The sequence below is a fragment of the Lissotriton helveticus genome, chromosome 7, assembly GCF_964261635.1.
Source record: "Lissotriton helveticus chromosome 7, aLisHel1.1, whole genome shotgun sequence".
In the NCBI taxonomy this organism is placed as follows: domain Eukaryota; kingdom Metazoa; phylum Chordata; class Amphibia; order Caudata; family Salamandridae; genus Lissotriton; species Lissotriton helveticus.
In genome coordinates this window covers 719,545,537-719,570,358 of record NC_136068.1, presented here as the reverse complement: position 1 = coordinate 719,570,358, position 24,822 = coordinate 719,545,537, and the positions used below count along the sequence as shown (strand labels likewise).

Here is a 24,822-nt window from a genome sequence, read left to right as displayed (position 1 = left end):
GTACTAAAAATAGTGGTTTCATAGTTTTTCTAGCTGGCCCCTTTACAGAGATACCAGTACTAATATTTTAATCTGCACTCAGGTTTCCTTCATAGGACAGCAAGGTCTGCCACAGTTATAGCTTTTTTGGCCTGGTCTCTTTAGGGGCAAATTAACATTAATTTTCTACATGTCCTACTTTTAAATACTATGCATCCTACCTTGTGAGCTCCGAGGCCTACAAAGGGGTCACTTACTAATATTTAAAGGGGAGGTTTTTACCGGTTGATAAGGGTTACATTACAATGACAGGCCTGAAGCCATGTTTTCCTTGTCACACTAATGAATGACACAATATGTACAGCAATCCACAGATGATATTTCACTATGATCTTATAGGAGGGTAAATTACATCAATCAGAGATTACCCAATTGCTACAGGTTAAGGGGTCATTGCACATACAGTGTGAAGTAGCGTCCCAGTGTGCAGAGTCTAAAAACAATTAAAATTCAGCAAACAAATTAGGGTGACCACGCAAAAATTAGCATTTTCGAAGTTTGCCTCTAGAAAGATTTTGAATATGAAGGGCTTAAGTTTTCATATGACCTAAAATAGATTAAATATACAGTGAGCTCCAGAATTCTCATGGCCCAACAGTTGGGTGCAACTATTTGATTTGCAAGAACTCAGGGTAGGCAAATAGCTTCTCTGGCTACAAAAGTAAATAAAAACCTGTGCCGAAATGCATTTCTATGTGCATGGAAATATGAGGTTATGAAAGTCTCAAAGCTATCCATGTGCAAGAATGGCTTTTTAAAACAGCTTTTAACTTTGCCACCAAAGTATACCTAACATTATGTTATGCATAGATCTAGGCCTGATTTGGGTTTCTGCATTGCCTAAAATAAGGTATCTTATGAAAGTTGAGCCACTAGAGACTGCCTACACAAAATACTGTGGCAAGATGTGGGTTGGATCTCTTGCATATTTAAACACATCGAAGATTGTGCAGAGGAATTTGGTCTACCTGAGGTATGGTTAAGTCCTTCCACCATTTCTGCAGCATGGGAGTTAAAGTAAAAACAGTATACAAAGCCCATCTAGTACTAGATATGCATAAAAAAACAACTGTGGGGCACAAAAACTCATGCATATTTAACAAGAAAGTAAACGCCCAAATTTAAAGTCTATCTGAGTGAAATTGAGCCTATGATGGCAAAAGAACTGTATATGAACTTTTGGTTTGCTAATCTATGCTTTTATGATTTTATGTACAAATAGAGTACTCTCTCCAAGAAGGACAAGTTCTGTCACAACTGTATAGATCAAATTGAGGATGGCTATAATTTTTTATTCCGGTGTTCTTGTTAAGTTAAAGCAAGGAACAAGTGACTCAGCACTCTGATCTGGAATTTGTATAGCAGCAATACTGAGAAACTGGTGGCAGTGTGCAAAACAGATACCTAGAGAAACCTGGTGTTTGACAAGACACATTACCAACTAGCTTCATGGCTTTTTAGACAATGACAAACTAAAGTTGTATTATATTATATTTATACTTGAAAGATTCTACCTTTTGATTTTCTGGTTGTGGCATCTGAATGAGAAGTTTGAAAATACAATTGTATAGTATGTTTTTAAATCTCTTAGTATGATATTTGCTTGTGATTTTATGGGTTGTAGACAGAATAAACTTCCATTTGACTTTGAAAAAAACATTCAAGAGAAAAAGAAAAACAGAAAAGAATCAAGTGAAGAAAATAATTAATTTGCAATAAGGCAATCAAGGGGATATGGTAAGGATAATGGTTAGGATAAGGATCAAAGTTAAGAGCAAGACTTAAACAGAATATAACAGAAGGGGTCAATATGAGTGTTTGGAAAAGGGTCATGGTTGGGTTTGTGAATGGGACTAGGTTAAGTTTATAATCATTAATAGGGTCGAGGTTATTTTTTAGAGTTAAGGGTTGGGGTAAGATAACTTAAGAATAAGGGCTCGATTCACAAACGTTACCTGAAAATAGTTTTAAATATTTTCCAACAGGCTTGAGATTCTCAAATAAATCTATGAGCACTATTAGGGTTTTAGGACTGTGGAAAAAAGAAACAGTACTTTGCCTGGTAAATGCTGTTAGTTTTCATATTTAGGCCACACTTAAGTGTGCAATTAGTTTGGAGAATTCAGCCCAATATTAGGTTATCTTTAAGACTTGGTCTAGATTCAAAGATTAGGTAACAGTCGAGCTAAAGGTAGTGTTGCAAAGGAGATGTGACATTGCCTAGAAAAATATAACTTTTCGACTACTTATTTCCATGCAAGTGGTTTTCAGAAAAAGTGATATTTCAATGCAAATTATGGCATCTAATTATACCATATATGGCTATTTTAAAAATCTACTTCATAGCACACTCTCAATAAATACACTTCAAGTCACAGACCCTAAAACGATTACCTATCACTCCATATGGTGGAACCCACCCCAAAGCAGTTCCAATTCCACAATCGATCACTTTTACCTTTCAGGGAGCACTGCATTTCCTCCATTATAAACAGAAACAAAGGGAGCTATGATTACATTTTTAGGAGACTGCACACATTGAACATGATGGATGTGCAGAAAAGAACTTATTCTGCTAATGAAACATTTTACCATGGGTATACAGGGGTGGTAAATGCGGCCACTGTTAGCACTACTGCAGGAGGAATGAGGTGGCCTACCTTCTCTGTGCCAGAGCTCTATACTAACAAGGTTGCTTCAGTAGCAGTGGCCAATGAATGACGCAGCAAACATTATAATCCAAAATAAACATTTTATTTCATACCATAACATCAAAATATTGTTCTATTTTTCAGGAAGAAGTTGTACCCAGAACAGCAAAAATAAAAGAAATCCTATGGTAAGAATCAATATCGAACACCACATAATAATATTATCTATGTTTGCTCTTTTTCAAACTGGATTTCAATAACACCACTTTCATCTTCACACGTTTTCAATGTTAACATATTTCATTCAAATGTAGAACTTGTCGTGTAGCTCACAATTTTAGCCATAAGAAATAAACAAAGACTCTAGCCGCCTTGCAATACTCTGGCCTTTTACACAAAGTAGTTTAATTGAGGAAACCTCCAAAGCCACCTTGCCCCAATACCTTTAAGAGAGGCCTTTCCCTCAAAAAAGCAGACCATTCAGGAAAACAAAGTTTATTTCTATACCTTCTGAGAGGCAAACAAAAAGAAAGTTTCGGAAAAGTAAACTTTTAACCTCGCTGGTCCTTGGTCTCAGATTGGAATCTATGACATACAAGAGAAATGAGTAAAACCTCCACAACGTTTCCACCTCTTTTGCATATGTTAATATTCATAATGAACTAAGGCTCTCAGAAACACAATCTGAGATGAGCAGAAAAGAGGAGATTAGAATCTCACACATCTCATATCTGACCATTCCTAGGCATGCTGCAGGACTGCAGACTCCTCTGCCTCCATATGCTGACTTTGCCCCGCCACAACTACCAAAAAGTTGCTCCATGCATTTATCTCTCTTTCTGAGAAAGAAATTCATTATAATGCTTGATCCTCCTAGACACGTTCTACTTTTAAAATCCTGTTCAATACCCAAACTCTGCTCGAATCCTCCTAAAAGGTAGGAATACCTCTGAAATATTTAAATGCCTCCACAATCCTCTCCTCAGACTCATTTATGCCTTCATCTCCTTGGATAGAATGTCTGTTGCACTATCTCTTTTGCAGTCTCTGACACCTATTCGTTCAGAGATTGGTCTCTTCACCACTGATTCATGCAGCGTACACTCATGAATGCTCGAATACACACAGTTTGATTTCTTCAATTGTGTGAGAGTATGAAGCTGTAATGACTCAGAGGTCCAGCTCTATGCTGAGCTATTTCACAGTCCCAGATGCCACTGCTGTGAACAATGCAAAGGTTTACAAGCAGAGAAAAGAACCACATATACCAATATAACTCTTCTGAGCAGGATGAGGTCACTGCATTGGACAGCCTAACTTAAAGTACTTACCACTGGTCACAAAGTGCTACCACACACTCGTCTGCCGATCGGGACATAACCTGTTTCTCCGGCTCCATGTACACCATGGCATCACCCTGAGAGAAAGAAGGGACAGGGAAACCGGGGACAGAGAAAGCCAAGAGTTAAAACCACAGGCTTCCTCCATTTTCAACATATCCCCTATTTAGTTAGCCTGTTTGTATAATAAATTCAAACATTCTTAGAATCTATTGAAGAATACGTGGTTAATAGCACGCAATTCCATTAAATTAGGCCGCTGACATGAATATTAAGGCAGGCATGAGCTAGTCACATAAAACATTGTCACCACATTTCATCCTTTCATAGGACTGTAGATAAGAAAAGACGTGGACTGGACCAGCACAGAAACTAGGCACAGGCCCAAATTCAGAATGCTTCAGCACTGTGATATTTTGCGGTTTTGTTCCCTACTCAATGAAAACTGCTTAGGCACCAATCTTTAAAGGACATGGGGGTAAGGTAGGGAGTGCCATGGGGCAGAGTAAGATGGCTGCCTCTTTTCTGAGACCCCAGGACCCGGGATGTATTAAGATGGAAGCGGCACCTGAAAAGGACTTCAAAGTATCCAAATCAGTAGACCACTTGCTAGTGTTCACCTGCAGTTGGCTGATGAAGCCTAGTATAGTGTAGAGTAGATACTTGATAGAAACACCTGTGTCCTACCTCCTGGCCGCTTGCAGCAGCATGGATTACCCCCTCCCTCACCTAAGTGGGCAGTCTGCCGGCTTTACCTCTGACTCAGCATGCACCAGCGGGGCAGACCTTTCCCTGGTGGGAATTATGTTGTAATGTACTTGATACTCAATGCACTCTCCCTATTGAGGTTCTCTGCCTTGCTGCTCAGCCTATGGTGATGTCATTTAGAATGTTCAGTGTGTTTTGATTGAAAGGAGAATCAGTTGGCGTGGAAGGACGAGCAGCGAGGAGGCTGCTCCTGGTGGGGCACTTTTATGGATCAGACTAACATCCTGTAGCCTAAGATGTAATCTCATGAATAAATCAACTACCTTTCTTACAAGACTTGCCTGCGCATCATTCATCGTTTTAACAAACTGCCAGTGTGTCAGGTGAATTCAGGACGCTGGTTCCAGCAGAAACTAGGGTGGGCCTGGAGACTTCACAGGCACACGTTTTAGAGTCCAGAGATCTTGCGTTAGTTGTTGCAATAGTATTTGCAGAAACATCACCCATTTTGATATTTGATAGAAAGGATGAAAGACATACGCTAGCAACTGCAGTGACTATTTTATGGTCGGGTAGAAGGGAGAAAATTGACAGTTTGGGCAGAAGACAAGTTTTTGGCATACAGTTGAAAATGAGTAATGATCAAACGAACAATAAGGTTTTTAAATCAGAGGATCTGCAATCCGACATCGAAGACTGCCGTCTTATCAGAGCGCATAATGTCCACTTGTTTTATGATTATAGTAGGGCTTAGGGAGACGTTAACTAAAGATCAAACATTGGGCCAGTTCAGGAATAACAAAAAGGTTTATTTTAAGTGTCTCAAAATTTTAGGTTTACAAATGTGATACTAAACCCAGAAACTTTTCATTTGGAAATGTCTTTTGTTATTTTTCTTAAGTAAAGTGCTTCCTCCTCAATATACAGACTTAGAGCCCTGTGTAGCCTTGTTGTACGTCTTCCCATGTTGTACAATGCGTTGTGGATTGAAGACATTCATCATCTAACAACAGTGCAGCCTCTTGCCTTACAAAGAATATGATTGTGGGAGCCATTAGGGAGTGCGCAAGTTGAAAGCCCTATCGCAGCCCTCTCGAGCAGTACTCAATGCTTTTGGATGGAAAGTTGTACCCTTCGTGCCAATTATCCAATGCAAACACTAAGTGCACAACAGGGGGACTCTCTTTAAACAGGACATGGTTCGGGTTAAGGGCAGAACTTAAACGGCGTGCCATTTCCATTACCTAAAAACAAATCAGCTCTTGGATTTTTCAATAAATATATCTGTCCTCAATTGAAAAAATGAAGATATACTTTTTAGTCTTCTTCCATAATCAACCTCCTTCACATTTGCCTATTGTGACAAACCCAGTGGCAGGAAAAAAACTATTTAAGCCTCGGGTTGACATGGTAGGCACTGTGGAACAAAGGTTAGAGTGACAGGACAGACCCTCATGGTGGATATGCATCTTGATAGTGCCCACAATGTAAACGAAAATTAGAACTGAACTAGACATAATATATAACTAAAACGTATGCACCAAAATGTAAAATATAATACGTACATCATCAACCATTTTCTTCTGGATGGGTTTCTTGACATCCTGGACTTTCTGGCCCTTGTATCCTTCCACAAGCATGATCTAAGATGACAAAAACATTTGCCTTAAAAGACTAACTTTCCCTTCCATTATCTTGCACTGGGTGAAGTTAAGACTGGTCTATGACCTAGCAGGAACGTTACTAAGCACAGAAACTTACATCATAAATTAGGGGTTTAAAAGGGTAAAAAGAAAATGTTAATCTGTATTTTTGAATAATACTGGAAGAAACAAAACAATTTATTATTGAAAACAACTTTAAAAAAAAGTCACAACGGAACTTGAGGAGCTATAACGAGAACACAACAATGCATTTTTGCTGTTCTTTTTTCAAGTCGGTCAGATTACTTTTGTACATTTAAACAGTTACTGATAGCTTTTTTTAGTTTCAATCAAAATCAAGAGAAAAAAAAAGAAAAACGATAGTATCTTCCAAGGGCGCCTCAACGTATTTACTACAAAAAAGAGGTACACTATGTAGAAAGTCAAGACAACAGTGTTTAAATTAATAATCTCAAATGCTCTCTTTTGTGTTAGTGTGTGCGAGCAGTTTAGGCTTATCAGAGTGCAGTGTTAATGCATTTGTTGAACACATACAGAGTCAATAAATGAGACACATTCGAGAAGAAACTCAAGACAAATTTAGAAAAATCACCCTTATTTTTTATTTATTTTTTTAACACCAAGAACTTCAATCTTAAGAAAGTACTTTTTCGAGATAGTGATTTTAAAGAATATGAAAATGCACTGTATTTGCAGAGTAAAACGGTAATGTAATTCTACGGAGAAAAACGTATACTGTATACGGTCACTTGTCAATGATTTACAGGACTGTTCTTCTAGGCTTAAGATAAGTAGGGGTCAAGGTCCATGGCAGCACCAACAGGTTACCTCGTCGGCTCTGAGGCATCCATCCGGGTGCAGAGGTGCTTTTTGGTGTAGAGAGCCCCAATTGAAGTTAATGGGGAATGGTACCTGTAAAAAGAAGCTGCAAGAGGAGACTGGGGGACCAGTACAGTTAAACCCAAAGGGGGACTCGATTCTTTAGGGTCTCTGTAGCCGGGATGCACTATTGGTCGAACTAGACTCGGACTGTGGGGTTCGTGTGAAGAGATCTTTGGTCCGGCGGGTCTCAGCTGTCTGAGGCACTCTGTTTCGGAGAGATTGAATAAAGAGGCTGCAGGTGAGGACTAGGGGGACCAGTCTGGTGAAACTCACTGGTGAGCTCTTGTACCTTGGAGCAGGTGTGGGGAATTCCTATAGCCCGACGCCCGGGACATATTGTTTGGGGTCAAGGGCAACAAGTTATCATGTGTATTTTGTCCTTGGGACAAGTAGGCCCACCCCCCTACAGCACAAACCCTTTGGCTGCCAGTTTACAGTTCCACATTATGGATTAGGGAAAGGCATTGCCTGCAGTTAAGGTAATATTTGTGTCCATGTGCTAATGCTTTTCAAACTTGTATTTATGGTTCATTAATGCAAAGCCTTTATTATTAAGGTGAGCACTCTAAGTAAATGTTGTAAGCTCAGACTGCACTACTGACATTGGTTCCAGTATAAAAATATGCACACACTTTTTCAAGGTTTAGCAATATGAGGCTATGTATAGTGCTCCAGAGTGCTCTCTAATTAGATGCAAATATTTGCAGTAGCTTGAAAGCAAGTTTGATGATTCTTTGCTTTCAAAATAAAATGTTCACAAAATAATGCAAAATCATTTTGCTAAACTACTGTCAAATTGTAGGTAACACTTCTTTGCAGCATCATTTAGTAAAATCTGCCGGGTCTCCAAGAGCTTTCGGAACCGCTCCCGCAAAGACTTCAGATTCATGGCCCATGCAGTCGGAGCACGACTTTGGGTCATGGTCACACTCCAGGAGCCAGAGGCACACGAGGTGCGGATCGGTGACTGACATCAGCTTGTGACAGGAGTCACAAGCCTTAAAGCCTGTCCGATAATGGGATATCTCTTTTGCACCAGGAGTCGAAGACTCAATAAAGATGTTGACAAAAGTCGAAAAAGTGTAGCAAAAAAATGACTAAGGGGCACGCGCTCTCCGAATCTGCGGTGGCTGGTGCGGAGAACGAAATAACTGACATTAGCGCGTAGGGGCGGCGTCTAAATAGACACCGCGACGTCATCCTGGCGACCATGACGCCAACGATGAACGCTGAGTCGACCAACGCCACCTACCGACGTGCAGGGGTACTGCTACGAAAAAATTCTCCGGATACAGTTTGACGCCTGACGGTAATTTTAAAGGTAAGGAATTTATATCTACAGTCTCTTTCATATAAATCCACTACTGGCATCAGTATGGACTTATTAAGACAAGGTGTTTGATACCAAACACCATAGGTTTCAGTGCAGCCACCATGTAGCTGGGAAACTCGTAATGACTAGTGTCCAGTACATATACTTAAGAGGGCTTCCCTGTACATTTGTAATATATAGTCAGCACAGGGACATATCTGCTCATGCAGATATGTCCACCCATGTAATATAATGGAGCCCACCTTTGTGCTAGAAGGCCTGCTGTAGGGGTGACTTGCATATATAGCATGCAGTGTCTGTGGGCATGGCACACAGGGTGTGTGCCATGTTCTGTTTTCACTTTTGTCTGCACCGTCTCAAGCAGCCTGCAATGGTAGACCCTCTTTAGCTTCATTGTCCTAGATATCAGGGGTACCATTTACTCGGGACTTACAGTGAGTGATAAAAGTCTTGCCAGTTGGGGAACAACTGCACAGTTACCTTGTTTTAGGGAAGGAGCCCTGGCACTGGGGGTGACCATGTCAGAAAGGGGCACTTATCTTCACGCACACCAACAGCATCATACCTCAATTATTTCCTTCTCAACTCTCCCAATAACTATATTTCCCAGCAGGCTATCCACTTCTAAGGAACATGGCCATGCTAGAAACTGCTCTCCAATGAACTCTGGATAAATAGTGAAATAAAATCGGATTCTCAAAATTAACAGTCTATTCAATCAGACATCATCCAGATTTGACTATACTTCAGCATCCATGTAGCTGTCTGTGCAAGTTCTAAGAATCTCATTAGCTTGAATGACAAGTACTCCTCATTTACTTTGGATCCTAAGCATCTCCTCAACATGTGATTTTCCACACCCAACTTCTTCCAGTTTCCCTCGTCGGCGGGCTCATGCATTTGTGGAAAGAACGTTAGGTTGCAATCTTCTACTCTCAAAATGAGCAAGAGGAAGATTCAAGAGCCGCTTTAGGTACTCACCCCTTCGTAAAATCCCTTGAGGTACACCCGCTCCTTGGCCTCTGTGAGCTTCTCCCGGTCATTCTGGCTCTGGATCTTCAGTTCATCACAGACCAAAGGAGCAGAAAGGTTTCCATAGCCTGGGATTTCAATGATTGGTACCTGTGGAGATGGCAGAACGGTCAGAGAGATATTGTTCGAAGAATAATGACAGCATGGAAAGGGCAGTGGCATGAAACAAGCAGCATATCTGCCAAGCAAGGGCATTTTGGGAGCCAGAACATGGTATTCCATTGGACTATCACTTCAGGTAGTTAACAACAACAACGTGGTACAGATGCAAAATGTCTAGACCTTGTTAAGTCAACACAGTCAGACGCTAAAGGTTAACTGAGAAACCTCAAACTATCAACAAATGTCGCACAGTAGCTCAAAGCTGTATACTAGGAGTAGTATTATTTATTATGTCTTTCAATTATTTACTTTGGGCATGGGGTGGAGGGGTGCGAAGAAAGAAGAACCGACACAACTAAACTGAAGCAAGGCAATAAACTCTACAAAAATGATTGGTAAAATATAAATAACTAAGCTTGTGAAGACTGTGCTTTCTAATTCAGGAGGAAGTGTAAAGATGTACAACTTTACACAGCAACAAAGTAGCAAATTGAGCAGTTCAAGAGATGCAGTCATCCATCGCTACACTACTGCAATGGATTGAATAGCTTGAAACAAATCCGAACAATGGCAACATAATTAAATGAATGATGCGTTTTAACAACTGCCGACTAATACAGCTAAAACGGCACTGCCTTAACAGACTGTCACAACTGGAACTGGCAGCAGGGTGGAGTTGCGGCTTGCTTTCGATATGCTCACCAGGCAACAGAATTACAATGCATTCTGTCAAACACAGATGCACCCCTGCCCAAAAGCTGCCTCCTTGTGTCAGCATTGTATTCGCACCTTGCCTTCCAGTTGCCACCTTTGACCTTCCTTCTCAATTGGGATTGAGGAGGTGAACAATGAACAGCCCCAACCTCAATCTTCGTGTAGGGGGGGGGGGGGGGGGCAGTACACCTTGTTTACACTGACATGCACTGTTATATGTATGCATTCACAGTAGAGTCTACTGAATACATGGAGTATCTGAGGCAACAGTTTGTATCTAGATGCACTGAAAACACAGCGGGACAATTCTTTACCTTAATCTACATATATTTAAATCACATTAAGTACTTTCCTCAATACATATGTTATTATAAATAGTTGCCTTTAACCCATTAAAAAATGCAATAACTCACTACAGGGCCCAGGCAAAGGCATTTCAATAGTGCCCTTTCCAGTATTTCATAGCACGTGCTCAAGGCCTCAAGCCTCTCTAAAAACTGGGGAAAAGTACACTCAATTAGTGGACAATTGCTCGTTTCCTGACATTTACGCAATGAATATAATGTTACAACTGTCAGTTTTGATATGCTGAATTGAAACTAGATGTAAGCATATGGATTTTAGGCTAGATTTACCACAATGCTTGCTCAAACAATCGCCCTAATGGTGCACATAAAAGAAATGTGGCATTGACTGAAGACTACTCAACTTTCCTGAGTACCAGAGAGGAGACAGGTTCACTGCAGTTCATTAGGACCTGCATATCATAAGAGCAGAAAGCACACGGATGTCTGGTTCGTTCAAAGTTACAGTTTGAACAGAATGGAAAAGAACCAAAAATAAGTGACCTAAAAATCTGTGAAAAAGGGGAGATATTAATGTTATCAAGCAAGCCTCAACGAACAATGGGTGCCCCTTCAAGAAACCACAACGTCTCTCTGCCGGCCTAGTGAGGTATATTTATTCTAATACTTAATAGACAGGTAAATTAGGGCTTTTAAAAGAACCGAGCGAATGCTGCTCTGATTTGTAAACCATTCACCCTGCTGCTGAATCAGCTAGAATCCTAGGCTATGGGTTTAAATAAAAACAGGTGTTCAACCGAGCGTACAGCTAAAATATCAATATGCAGATTTGTAAGGTTGCAGCACAGTACACAGTGAAAGGTTAGTAGAGCAGCATTGTTGCTCCTGGTCTGAGGGCGCCACTTTTGTGACAGTCTGACGCAGAGGAGCGAGCAAGAAGAATGTAGTTGACAGCCAATGAGATCTTACCTAACAAGCATCTGCAATGTAACAGGTCTCGCATTTATATGTGTTTGAGCTATTGGCATTGTAAATGACATGCCTTTTATTTATGTTTTGGTTTTTAAAACATAAATAAAAGGCAATACAATAGCTTAAACTCTCGCAAATGCGAGGCCTATTGTATTCCAAATGCTTGGAGGCATCGCTGAGTTGCCCCCTTCTGTCTCCAATGGCCCCTGAAGAGCTCCTCGTTTGCGAGTTAAATAAACAAGCCGGTGGTCACAACGGCACGAGAGACCCTCCTGCCGTAAGAGAAACTCATTAAAGAAAATAGTGCTTACAAGACGTACCGTGTAACAACCGAAGTAAAAGGTTCAGTCTTCATGGGGGGTTACAAATTAAGGCAAGGCGGTACTAAGGTGCAACTAACAAGCCTAATAACGAATGAGAAGCCAGCATTTACGAAGGACAATCACACAAGCCAAAGGCAAATATGGGCGGAGAGCGGGCGGGGCTTCAAGTACATCCTCTAATACAGCATGGCTCACAGAGCAGCGCATGCTCTGCCAAGGCTCGACCTAAAAAGGCAGTCAAAAAGGAGGATATTTGACCAAAACAAAGATATGGATCACTAAAACTATAGGGGGCTGAGACCTAATCAAGACTATAAAATGGCGGAGCACGGAAAACAAAAAATGGAGGTTAAAGGACATTATTCAAATGTAAAAAAAAAATGTCTACAGTTATAATATAATGGACTCTACGTACTGGCTCAAAAGGTAACACCATCTCATCTTTGATTCCATACTTCGCTCGTAGTGCCTAGGAATAATATAAAAGACACATAGTTATTTACACCACACATTTTCTAGCGCAGCTGGCAACAAAAGCAAAACAATACAAATGACAATCTTAAATTTGCATACTATTACAAGATCCTCGTCTTCCTTGAAATTGTTCAAGAAACAGATCAGATAAACACTTTCCTGGAAGGTTTTCGCTTACCGTGCCTCTCAGAGGACGGCAGGCAGCTGCTTCAGGGTGATATCACCAAGGAGAAGATAGAGCAGGCTATCTCGGATTTACCTTATCACAAAGCCAGAGGCGAGGATGTTTTCCCGGCAGTGTTCCATAAATGGACCAAAACTGAGGTAGTGGATCTACTCTATGATGACTTTACCACTGAGGCTGATTGGTCGGGCTCTTTGGGTATATTGTGCAACAGGGCTCTGATTTCGGTCCTACCCAAACCAGGAAAAGAACCTCTCCTTCATGGAAGTTATCACCCCATATCCCTGCTTAATGGGAACGTCAAGATACACAGGCAATCATCTCCACAGACTAGCTCATGCGGTCTGGCTAGCAGAGGACCTTCCGGATAAGGCCTTTGCACTGTCATTCGATACAGAAAAGGCCTCTGACAGGATAAAATGGGACTATTTGTTTCCCATGCTCTGGAAATTTGGCATTGGTGAGGACTTATCTCCAGGGTGAGATGGCTCTACGGTTCCTCCTCAGGGCAGGTCAATTGTTGGGGCTTTCTATCTGACCCCTTCCCAGTCTGTAGGAGTATCTGCCAAGATTGCCCAATCTCCTCCCTGTTATTTCTCCGTGCAATGGAACCTTTAACAGCGTCCATGGGCCAATCATATAGGAAAATAGGTATTCCAATGCCCGGAGGTACCTCAACATTTTATCTATATGCAGAGGACATTTTACTTACCTTGTCGAACTTACCCTCCACCATCCCTACGGTGTCAGACTGGATGCCTTTGCGGCAGTATCCAGCTACAAAGTGAACTGAGGAAAGAGTGAGGCCTTGCCGTGGATCGCACCGCCATAGCGGATTACACATTTTAGTGGAAGATTTCCCACCTTAGGTATCTGGGTATTCTAGTAAATAGGGGCATGGAATGCATGGTGGCAGATAATCTGGACCCATTAATGGAGCAAATATCTCTCTCTCTGGGGACAGATGCAAGTGGTGAAAATGGTTACCCTTCCCCGAATCACATATATATTAAGCATGCTTCCCCAATTACTACCACTCTCGACCCTCCATCAGGTGGATAAGACCATTAAGGCCTTCATCTGGGGCTGAGCGAGACCTCGTCTGGCAATTCGGAAGCTATTTGCCCACAGATCAGCAAGGGGGTTAGCCCTCTGTGGACATTATTGTTTAGCCCTACATTTGCCACAAATGGCATACATGTACCTCCAGGTACAATACTCTCCGTTGTGGGTTATGATCGAACGCAGACTCCAGGAGGCATCGTTGAGAATACAAGCCCTCTATCTTCCTGGCCCCTCCCCCAATCTCATGCTGAAAGCCATGTACGCTGCCTGGATGAGGGTCACAAGCTTATTTTGGTGGATGGGCATCTTCATGACAAAGCTCCCATCTGGAATAATACAGGCATTCCCATAGAAGGGACCATGTTTGACTGCGGTCCTTGGTGCAGAGCTGGGATTTTGACTCTTAAGGACTTAATCTCTGGTGGTGAACTCAAGACCTTTGAGATGCCACAGGAGTTATTTGGCTTGTCACACACCCAACAATAGCGATATATACAATTACGTAATTGTCTGCTGGAAAAAGAAATAGTTCCCCAACCCTGGACCATTCCCTGTTCCCCGGTGCTCTCTTACCTCAACACACAGGGTATGTTTAAAGGTGTGATGTCTTGATTATAAAGCCTCCTGATTTCTCACCTTTATTCTCAGCCACAATTGGCTAGCCTCAGGACAACCTGCCAAGCTCGTCTGCAGATGGAATATTACGAAGAAGACTGAACAGAACTTTTGGAGGCCCTAGAACAAGTCCGTGAGGTACGGAGGTAACTCAGTCTTTTTAAGATTCTTCAGGACTGGCACTGGACCCCGGAGCGTTTCCTGGCTACAAATTGCTCCCTGATAATGCCTGTTGGTGATGTGATCATACGTCCTGTTTCGTTGTCCATATTTTGCCAGATTGTCCCACCATACACCCCTTCTGGATACCAGTACAGTCTACAACCCGGGAATTTATGGATTTGCCCTCACCATTTCCAGACCCCATATTTCTCCTCCAAGACTTATCGGTCATTCTAGAATTGATCCACCATGCTCATCAATTGCTCATCACTGCCCATTCAGCAGCCAGAATCTGCATTTTGCAACATTTGCACTCTCCACAATTGCTGTCACGTGAGGCATGGCTTGCAGAGATGCACAAGACCGCCTCAGATGAAAAGATTATTTATAATTTAATAGAAAAAGCAGATACTTTTCTTCTTATGTGGTCTCCCTTTTTGCAAGAAGCACCCGTCCCTCATAGTTCACAGACTCTTGCTTCTTCCTCATTACCACCACTGTACTCCCTACCCCTCCCTCCTCTCCCCTCTCCCTCACTTTCTTCCCTTCTTTCGCTCTCCTTCTTCCATTCCTCTTTACTTTCTCACTTCTATAGCTTATTCCCTCAGCCCTCTCTTCAATATTATATATAAGTATTGTTTGATAATGGTGCATGGATCATAATCAACGCTTATACCTCTATATGGGTATACACTGGACTTGCATGTCGCTGGACTTGCATTTCACTGTATTTGCGGTTATTTATCAATTCTTAATTTTATCAATAAAATAATTGATACCTAAAAAAAATGACAAGCTTAACCGCTCATTAAGCATGCCCTACATGAAGAGGCCAAAAATGCTTAGCAATATGCACCAGTGTATCTATATTTCTTACATCAGAGGTGGTATGCCATCAGGACTAGGACTACTTAACATATGTAGGTGCCCACTTTCTGGTGCACGTTTTACTACTTATGTAAAGCCTCCAGTTGCCTCTATTAGACAACACAGTAATAAACTATAATACGCGTAGTGAAACTTCAACATTAAACCTGACCTACTCAAAAACAACATCATAGTTCAAGACACAGCACTGATAGAAAAAGTGAGAAAATATGCAGTAGGTAATGGGGAGGAGTAATCTCGCCAAACTAAAAACAAAATAGAGAGTGCGAAAAGAAGCGCAATAGCTAGCTAAATGTAACCAATATTTCAGATCTTAATTGAAAAACTTGAAAAGCATATCAATGATTTTTCTTGGGAAACGTCCACATTGGGCCCTTCAAATAATTAGAAGTATGATCATTACCCATCCACTTTGACATAATCTGTTGAAGAAGCATACACACAAAATGTTTGGTACAGAAATAAAAATTTGCATTTTTTTTCTCTTCATTTTTATTACTAGTTACAGGCAAGAAGCAAGAAAATAGTAACAGACCATTCCTGCAAAGACCACTGAATAGCAGGTGGAGATATACAAGTGACGCAAACACCATTTCAAAGACATCTACAGCATACTGTGATAAATAAAACATGACTTTAAATGCCGGTTTACAAAGTCACAATTACTCCTTTTCTATGACATTCCTATATTACTTGACTGTCTCATATCACTCAACACCCAATTACTGTCACTATGCTATACGCATATTATATAAAATGTATAAGAACATATATAACAAAACGAGTTTTTTTACAACTTGTGTGTTTTTAACTTCTTATGTTATGATATGGTTCAGGGAGAGCTGAAAGGTAAAGTTAAAAACGTTAGGGAAATGTCTAATCTTAGGAAAACAATTTCCAGATGTTTGATAATCTATTCTTGCAGTTCTGCTGTTGACTGGAATAAATAAGATCAATATGTTTAGAACATACAAACCAACCTGTTTCTTCTTCAGGTCTCTAAGCGCTGCAATGTCGTCTGGGGCATCAGAGGGAACGCTGGTGACCACCCCAGTACCTTGTAAAGAATAAAAGGCATTGAAGTCAGTCAGCGCAGGCATACGCTGTAGTGTAGGACAACTGTGTGGTGAAAGGGTATTCTTTACCTTTATCCTCTTTAATGGTGAGCATTGGCAGAGCATAGATCACTTTATAGGATGTTAAAGGAGCAGACAGCGCAGCTCCCAGAATGTCCTAGAGGCAAAAGAAGAGAACCATAAAGCAGGGAAGGAGACCTGGCACAGGACACATAAATTGAAACCTCCGCACTGTAATTGTCTCATAAACATGAGCACAATCCCCATTCAGAGACCTCCATATGATTAGTTGCTGTGACATTTCACTTAGATTCTTAGGAAAAAAAATGTCGGCAGAGCCTGTAGATTTTTAAGCCTCAAAATGTTCCTCTGTTTTATATTGTAAGGTTACGGTCTACTATTTCTTTATGGGCTTTGATTATGGTTCTCTCATAATGGCCCTGCATGAACAACAGAGCATCAATACTCTAAGATGGTTTTCTCATATTGTTGCGTTGGCACTACTTGCACTTTTTTTCTGAACCTGTATTATCTGCATACGTAAACAAATGTTCAAGGAAGGACTTACTCATGCCCGCGGCTTCTTCCTCAAGACTCCTTCCCACAACGTGCTTTCTACTCAAACCCACCCGGTGGATGTTCAGGCATATAGATCTGTCTGCTCAACCTTGTTCAACACTCTTAATCTTGTGGCACCAAAACACTAGTTTGGCACAGTACTCAGTAGTGACCACCCAACCAACCGTATGAGCTCTTTACAAAAGAACATAAAAACAATAAAAATAAAAAAATACACACTTTGCTATTGTAAAAACAAGTTTTTTGCTATAGGTTATGCGTTATGCTTTGATTTACGCTTGAAACTAATTCTCTTGGATGAATGCTATATACACACACAGGATTTATTATATTTAAATATTCTCACACTAAATATTTCCTTTTTGTATCAAACTAACTAATGCCGCAGTGATGCTTCATGGCCCTCTGCGAATGCCTTTATTAGGGTGGCTGAGGCACCATGTCATTTACAATCTACATCATTGTTGTAAAATACTGTGAATTGCTTATACTAAACAGGGATGACAAAATTATTCCAGGGTTCCAATGATTGAAGCCAGCAAGAACTGGGTATCGCATACGCGGATGACCTTTTGATATACTTGGGGAACCCCATACCTGCAGACCAGCAGTAATGCGCATCCAGGACACATTCAGACACTGCTCCAGCCTCACGGTCCATTGGGGGAAAACTAAACTATACCCCCATCGGACACTCGAAACGTACTGAGAGGTGAGCCATGGAAGCTGAATTAGCATTTGCAACCACTGGCTTCTGATACCTCAGGGTACAAATTTGGACCACAAGATTCCAGACAAAAGCAGACAACCTCATGTCCCGGTTGATGGATACACAGCAGGACCTCGCCAAATGGGACCCACTGCCACTTTTAATTATGGGCAGAGTTGTGATGCTTAAACTGATGACCCTTCCCAACTTGCCTGCGCCATATAATACTATCCATACAAAATCCTGAAAAAGATCATAATGTTGTTTCAATCGGGTCTCAAATCCTTCAACTGGGGGGAGGACCACTACGGGTGGCGTTTAACAAATGCTGCAAATCCACATTTGACTGAGGACTGGTGATGGTCGTCTTACTCTCCTATTATCGGGCCTCACAATCACTCATATTAAAACAACTGGATCTTTGACACACACGATGACCCAGCGTACCACAGCAATTGCTGGCATATAGGTACCCCACCCCACACTGCAGTACATATAAGGGGTAGCGGCTGTACAAGGGCCCCTTCTCGCGGATTAAAGCACCAATAGGGATTTAGAGGCCTGATCTGCATAGGAAGGGAAGGAAAACTGATGTGGGAAACCTCCCTATGGCACAGCACGTTATTACTGGAGGTCACGTCTCTACAGGGATTTCATGGGTGAGTCACCCAAGGCCTCACCACGCTGGGTCACTTAGCACACGGCAGCAACATGAAACACTACAAAGATCTCCCAGTTAAATTCTGTCTCAAACTCACTCAATTCGTATGACAGATACACTTCCGACATGCTCTCGGACCCTAACTCATCCCACTCAGGACCTCCCAGACTTTTAGCCCATTAGAGTAAAAATCATGATGGGTCCATTCGCCTCCAACCACCAAAAAGCTGAATCTCCATACTTTACAAATACCTAGTACTGATGAACACACCCGACTCCTTCCCAAGGCTACAGAATCAAAGGGAGACTGATCTGGGGCTGCTAGATGACACAGAATGGGCAATGTGGCATTGATGGGGCCTAGAGAGGCCACAGAGACAACAAGCTTTTGTCTTATACAATTTAAATACTGACACCAAATATACCTGACCCCTAGTGCTTATGTAGCATTTATGGAACCTCTGACCCCTCCCCCTCCCCCCCTCCCCCCCGCCCACTACTCCCACTGCCTCTGATGCATTATCTCGGAGGGTGACTTTATACGCACAGTCTGGGACTGTAAAATCCTTCTGCAATATTGGAGAGCGGTGGAAGACATGTTAGGAGCCATCCTAGGAGGCCCAATCCCCCTAACCCCCAAAGTAGCCCTTCTCCACCAGGTAGACAAGCAGGGATATACCCATGCTGAGAGAGCCCTCAAACTAGGTCTGTCTGGCAATAGATCAAGAGACATCGAACGCCTCTTGCGCCACACGAGAGCCCCACCGAAGGGAGCTTAGAGGGCAGAGATTATCTTGTGTTGTATACGCAAGAGACCCATATACAAATCCCAGGGATGCCTTAGGAAACACTAATACATTTGAGGGTGCGGAAAAGATATCAAGAAGGGGTTGACTGACTGCCTCTAAAGAAAAAGACAAGTACACAAACTAGAGACCAGCCCGACCTGAACATTCAGATACATGTGGGACCCCTCACAAGAGGACCAACTGTTGTCAAAGTGAGGGAAATACAGCCTGTTAGGCGAAAACAATAATTCTGTGTTCAGATAAAGACTCAAGAAAAAGATGACTTAAAAAAAAAAAAAGTGGAATGACAGTGCAGTAAACGCAGTTGATGTCTGTAAGAAAATGGATTAAGTAAGAGTGGAACAGTTTTAACTTTTTCAGTATGTGGTGAGGGCACACAAAGCCTCAAAGCAGAACATAAGCTTAGGTCAGTGATGAACATGCGTTACACTTGAGCGAAGCTGCAGCAGCCTACCTTCTCTACAGAACTTGGGTGAGAACATTTATTTGCCAACAGTGTCACTGAAGCTTCTTATCTTTATAGAATCTACGAAAGGACATGTGTTCAATGCAACTGAAGTCTTTCCACTCTCTATGATCTGTGCCCATTCACCCTAACCTCAGTACCCAATGGCCAGATCCCTGAGTCATTCTTAATGTTTACTGGGTGCACTACCAACTAGAAATGACAATGTTAAACATTGCTAGACATAGGATGTGGACTTCAGAGACCCCCTATGAAGACCTGGCCCATGTGCCGGCTCGGAAGGAACTCAGACATCTTGAATAAAGAGAGGGTGTGGCTTTTGTCAGTGTCCTACATCTAAACCCTCCATTAGAGCTGACTGGCCCTGGCCATCATTTCCATAGGACATGCACCTTTTGAGATCCTTAACTTCACCAACCTACCAGGATCAAACATAGATGGACATACTCGGCTTTTAGAAGTTTCGTGCAAATTCATCATAAATACCAAAAGTTACAGGACATCTAAATTATTATTTGCTTCCAGCTGCACAGTTTGTGACACGGACTACTGGATGCCAGGAATGGCCGAGTGCGTAGGACATACTTCTGTTGGTAAACAATTTGGATCCAGGTAGGGGAAATAGGATAGATTTATATCAAGACCATCTAACCCCAAATTTTCTTCGAAAGAAAAACGTATCCATTACCCTTCATACCACAGAGTTAAGGAGGGGCATTTTTTTCTGGACTTGAAAGATATGTTCCACTACTCTGAAGATCGCCCCAGCAATGCGGGGGGGTGGGGAGTCATCAACCTGCACACCACAGTGGTCCAAGAAAATTATTTTTAGCAATGGAGTGCAGAGTTTAGGCAGGTCTGTGAACCTCATCAAATAACAGGGGAAGAACATTTGTCAGGTCAGGAAAGGCAAATAAATCCAACATGCATTTATGCTTTTTTGAAGTCTGATGACATCTGCAAACGTCAGAAAGTACCCATATGTATACGTTTTGTAAAATGTAAATGGTAGTCTACTGAATGAATGTACACCAAATTTAACAACCCACACAGAAAAAAGGCCGTTTGGCAAATGCCACCTTAGTATATTTCCATCCGGCAGCTTTTTTCGGAAAATGTAAATATGGAACTTGGATTTCCTGCAATTTTGTCTTTCCTATGAAATGTTGAAAGTATCAAACAAAAGAGAAATGTGTTTTTTTGTAAAATGTGATGCAGATTCATCCAACAGTTCCAACATTAGTAGCAAAGTAACCGGTCTGACCCATTTAACATGAGATATACCAAAATCTACAAGGAGAATATAGTCAGTGCTGTGATACATGCAATGAAATTGAAATGCAGACCTCTCCCATCAGCTCTTTGACAACGGGAACCACACCATTGTCCTTAGTGAAGCCCTGGTAGGCCATGTTTCTAGCTGCCCGCTGTGTGCAGATGAAGATGTCATTGTTGGCGATCTCGAAGGCGATGTAAGACATGTCAGGGCGCACCCAACAGTTAGTTTGCCCAAACATCGTCTCTGGTCTCAGCGTGGCAGCCACCAAAAATATGTTTCTCCCTTTAAGGCCACTAGGAAAGAATATGAGAAAGAAAACAAACAAAACTAATTTAAGGAATCAGTTACATAGTAGTATTGGGCACATATACATTGTTTCAACACTTCTCTCCTAAAATTTTATTGGGGCAAGACTCAAGGATCTCGCAATGGCTGGTTCATAACAAAAGCCCCCATCATTCGCCCTGGTGACTACTATATGAATAGAGGGTAAGGCGAGAAGAATATATAATTGCAATCTTTATGTGTAAAGGGAATAATCGGTGAAAATACAAGCATTTGTAATAAGAGATTTATTAATAAATCCTGAGTTACTGGAGCCAAAAACAGTTATTTAGAAAAGGGTCATAACAGAAACAGTGGAACATCGTAATAGATTTAATAAAGGTAAATAGCTAAATCTGTCCCTTCAAGTGCAGGCATGGACAATCGCACTAGAGCTTTATGTCCTCGCTGGTTATCAAATTCCATATTTCTATTTACGGATGACAAATTAGGCAAAAAGATAAGTACTACAATTTAATGGAGAGCAAGTTTACCTACTGAGACTCATTGTGAGTAACTACTTACATTTTATTTTTTTACACACTTTGCCATTTTCCTACTTTCACTCTAGGTTTGCTAATGGTCAGGAGACATGAGGCGATGGAACACGCTTCCACTCATCACTATCCGCAGGGTGACATTGCCAAAGAACTTTCAGCTGGACAGGGAGGAACATTAAACCTCCTTGGGAGACCACGCTATGTCGGGGGCTTCAAGCAATGCAATCAGATCGGTTTCTTGAGACTTGGAGCCATATGGGAATAGTATCATATGAAGGTGTACGAGGAACTGAAAGAGGAATTCACCTTTTACAACTCCCAGTTCTATTGTTAAAACAGACCAGCATTCTGTATTCTGGCTTGACCAGCATTCTGTATTCTGGCTTGACCAGCCTATTTGTTGGATTAGCTTCCTGACAGGTTAGCTTTGCCTCCTGATTGTGATTGTGTCCTTAATGCCAATTAACCTCCATTTTCACATCTTTTGGGTCCTGAAAAGGCCATATAGCACATGAACAAGTTGCAGCACTTATAGATGCAATTTGCTCATGGTTGCACAAAGTGGTCAAGTGGGAAATGTAAATTAGAGCACGTGTCTCTTGCGAGGAGTGTTACTGTAGGAGCTGCAAAATGCAGCTTTCGCCGGAACTCTGGAACACAGGTGCCTCCATCTGTGCAATGTTTAATTCTCTTAAGTAATGATGCACATGGAGGGAGTCCGAAACTCCCATGCCTGTGGATAGGAACTAGTGGTACAAAAGGGGGTGGTGATGGACGGAGCATCGGAACCAATGAAACACTCACACCCAGTCAAAAGATCTGGATCCAATCCATCACCGTTCTTTAGCCCACTCTGCCACCACAGTTCAGAAATGGCTATATGCAAATCAGTCTGACCCTGTGCCTTATGGGAACAGTCCAGCCCGAACTGCCAAGCCATGCCTTCCCTGGACCGGAAACAAGCTTCCGAGGACCGGTTTCTGGCATTCCAGCCGTCTTCAGCCCGGCTTGCTTGAATCCAGTAGCAAAGTGAGCAAGGGACTACGTCCAAGCATACCCTGCCACACTTATGGCGGCCAAAGCGGTACAAAAGGGGGTGGTGATAGACGGTCAGACTGATTTGCATATAGCCATGTCTGAACTGGGGTGGCAGAGTGGGCTAAAGAACAGTGATGGATCAAACCCAGATCTTTTGACTGGGTGTGAGTGTTTGATTGGTTCAGATGCTCCGTCCATCACCACCCCCTTTTGTACCGCTTTAGCCGCCGTAAGTGTGGCAGGGTATGCTCAGACGTGAGTCCCTTGCTCACTTTGCCACTGGATTCAAGCAAGCCGGGCTGAAGACAGCTGTAATGCCAGAAACCGGTCCTCGGAAGCTTGTTTCCAGTCCAGGGAAGGCATGGCTTGGCAGTTCGGGCTGGACTGTTCCCATGAGGCACAGTGTCAGACTGATATGCATATAGCCATGTCTGAACTGGGGTGGCAGAGTGGGCTAAAGAATGGCGATGGATCAAACCCAGATCTTTTGACTGGGTGTGTTTGATTGGTTCAGATGCTCTGTCCATCACCACCCCCTTTTGTACCCTTAGTAGACCGAAGCAGAGATCAAGGTCATAATGAAACAGGGAAAAGACTCAAAAGTGAAGCTCCTACCGACCAATTTCAATGTTAAATGTTTTTTTTTTAACAAAGTTACAGGTTGTCTTGCCGTGGTCGGGTTACAGAGAATTTCGCTGTTATATAATGATTCTAAATTCTTTGTGAAAACCCGCACCCTACATTAAACAGCCTAATGATGAATGTGGAGTTCCTGGGACAGGCGAGGTTTATTTAAAAAATCCAAGTAGGGAAAAACATGAAGAAAGTTACCCACTTAATAGATATAGGCCCTCATCATTATGAATGGTCTAATAATTTTCGATATAGATGGTAAATCCTCTTATTGGACATTGAAATTATGAGTTAGTGTTTTTTATCGCACACGGTACATAATGGGTGTGAAAAACACTGCATCCTTGCATACATTACAGCACGTCAAACCTTCTGATATTCATCTGTCATCTATTTATCTGTTAAAAAAATGCCTGTTATAGCACCATAATCTGTATATTGCTCCACATTCAAGGTTTAAAACTTGTAATAGGTGCTAATTATCATACCTGGTAAATAATGTCCCCTTAAGTATCATTATTTACCAGGTGCACTACATATTTCACCTAATAAAGGCCAACTCTAGTGAGGGCCATAGTAAATAAGCAAGGGACGAGCTCACTATACTGATCATTAAAAGTTGAGAAAGCATTTGACAGAGTAGACTGGCACTACTTTTTGCACTGTATTTAGAGCCACTGGCCAACACCACACTAAGGTCTGAGAATATCACAGGAGTGAAATTGAGACCCAAGGAGTTCAAACAGACTTTTTGTGCAGTTAGTGTATAAATAATCCTTTCACGCCTGGTGAGCTCCCTGCATCCTTACAAAGAACTACATAGTGGTAGGTTTTGAGATTAATAAGCATGAGTCAGAGACACTAGCAGTGGTTATCCCGATGGAGATATACAGTAATTTAAATGGTGTAGATCCTTCATTACTTACCTAGGGACACACTTGGTAGCGTCTAGATCTAAAATGTATGTCTCAAATGTTGCGCGTCTGTTGACCCCCATTAAAGAAGGATCTTTCACAATGACACAATCATGCCCTCTCCTGGTTGGGTTGCATAGCAACGGAAAAATGGTACTACTGTCTAGGATGCTATTTCTGTTTCAGGCCAACACCATAAAGTGGAGTTGAAATGTAAAAATTATCCAGCAAGCCAGCATAAAATCAATAGAGAGATGGGGTGGAGGACGATCGTGCCTAGCACTGGACAGAGAACGGGGAGATTAGGTGGCCTGGAGATTCCTCATTTTACACAATACTACCAGGCTAGAAGCTTAACAACTTCCTTGAATGGCTCAAGAC

At 41.8% G+C, this 24,822-nt stretch overlaps 1 protein-coding gene across 1 annotated transcript in view; it reads right to left on the bottom strand.

The window, feature by feature from the left end:
* Positions 1 to 24,822, bottom strand: part of LARS1 (leucyl-tRNA synthetase 1) — a 238,577-nt gene that overhangs the window by 120,617 nt on the left and 93,138 nt on the right. The window contains exons 10-16 of the mRNA XM_078653048.1: positions 21,100 to 21,325; positions 16,599 to 16,686; positions 16,434 to 16,510; positions 12,481 to 12,534; positions 9,599 to 9,739; positions 6,304 to 6,381; positions 4,022 to 4,107 (exon numbers count right to left, since the gene is read on the bottom strand). Of these exons, the coding sequence (XP_078509174.1) occupies positions 4,022 to 4,107; positions 6,304 to 6,381; positions 9,599 to 9,739; positions 12,481 to 12,534; positions 16,434 to 16,510; positions 16,599 to 16,686; positions 21,100 to 21,325 (750 nt within the window). The remainder of the gene's footprint in view (positions 1 to 4,021; positions 4,108 to 6,303; positions 6,382 to 9,598; positions 9,740 to 12,480; positions 12,535 to 16,433; positions 16,511 to 16,598; positions 16,687 to 21,099; positions 21,326 to 24,822) is intronic.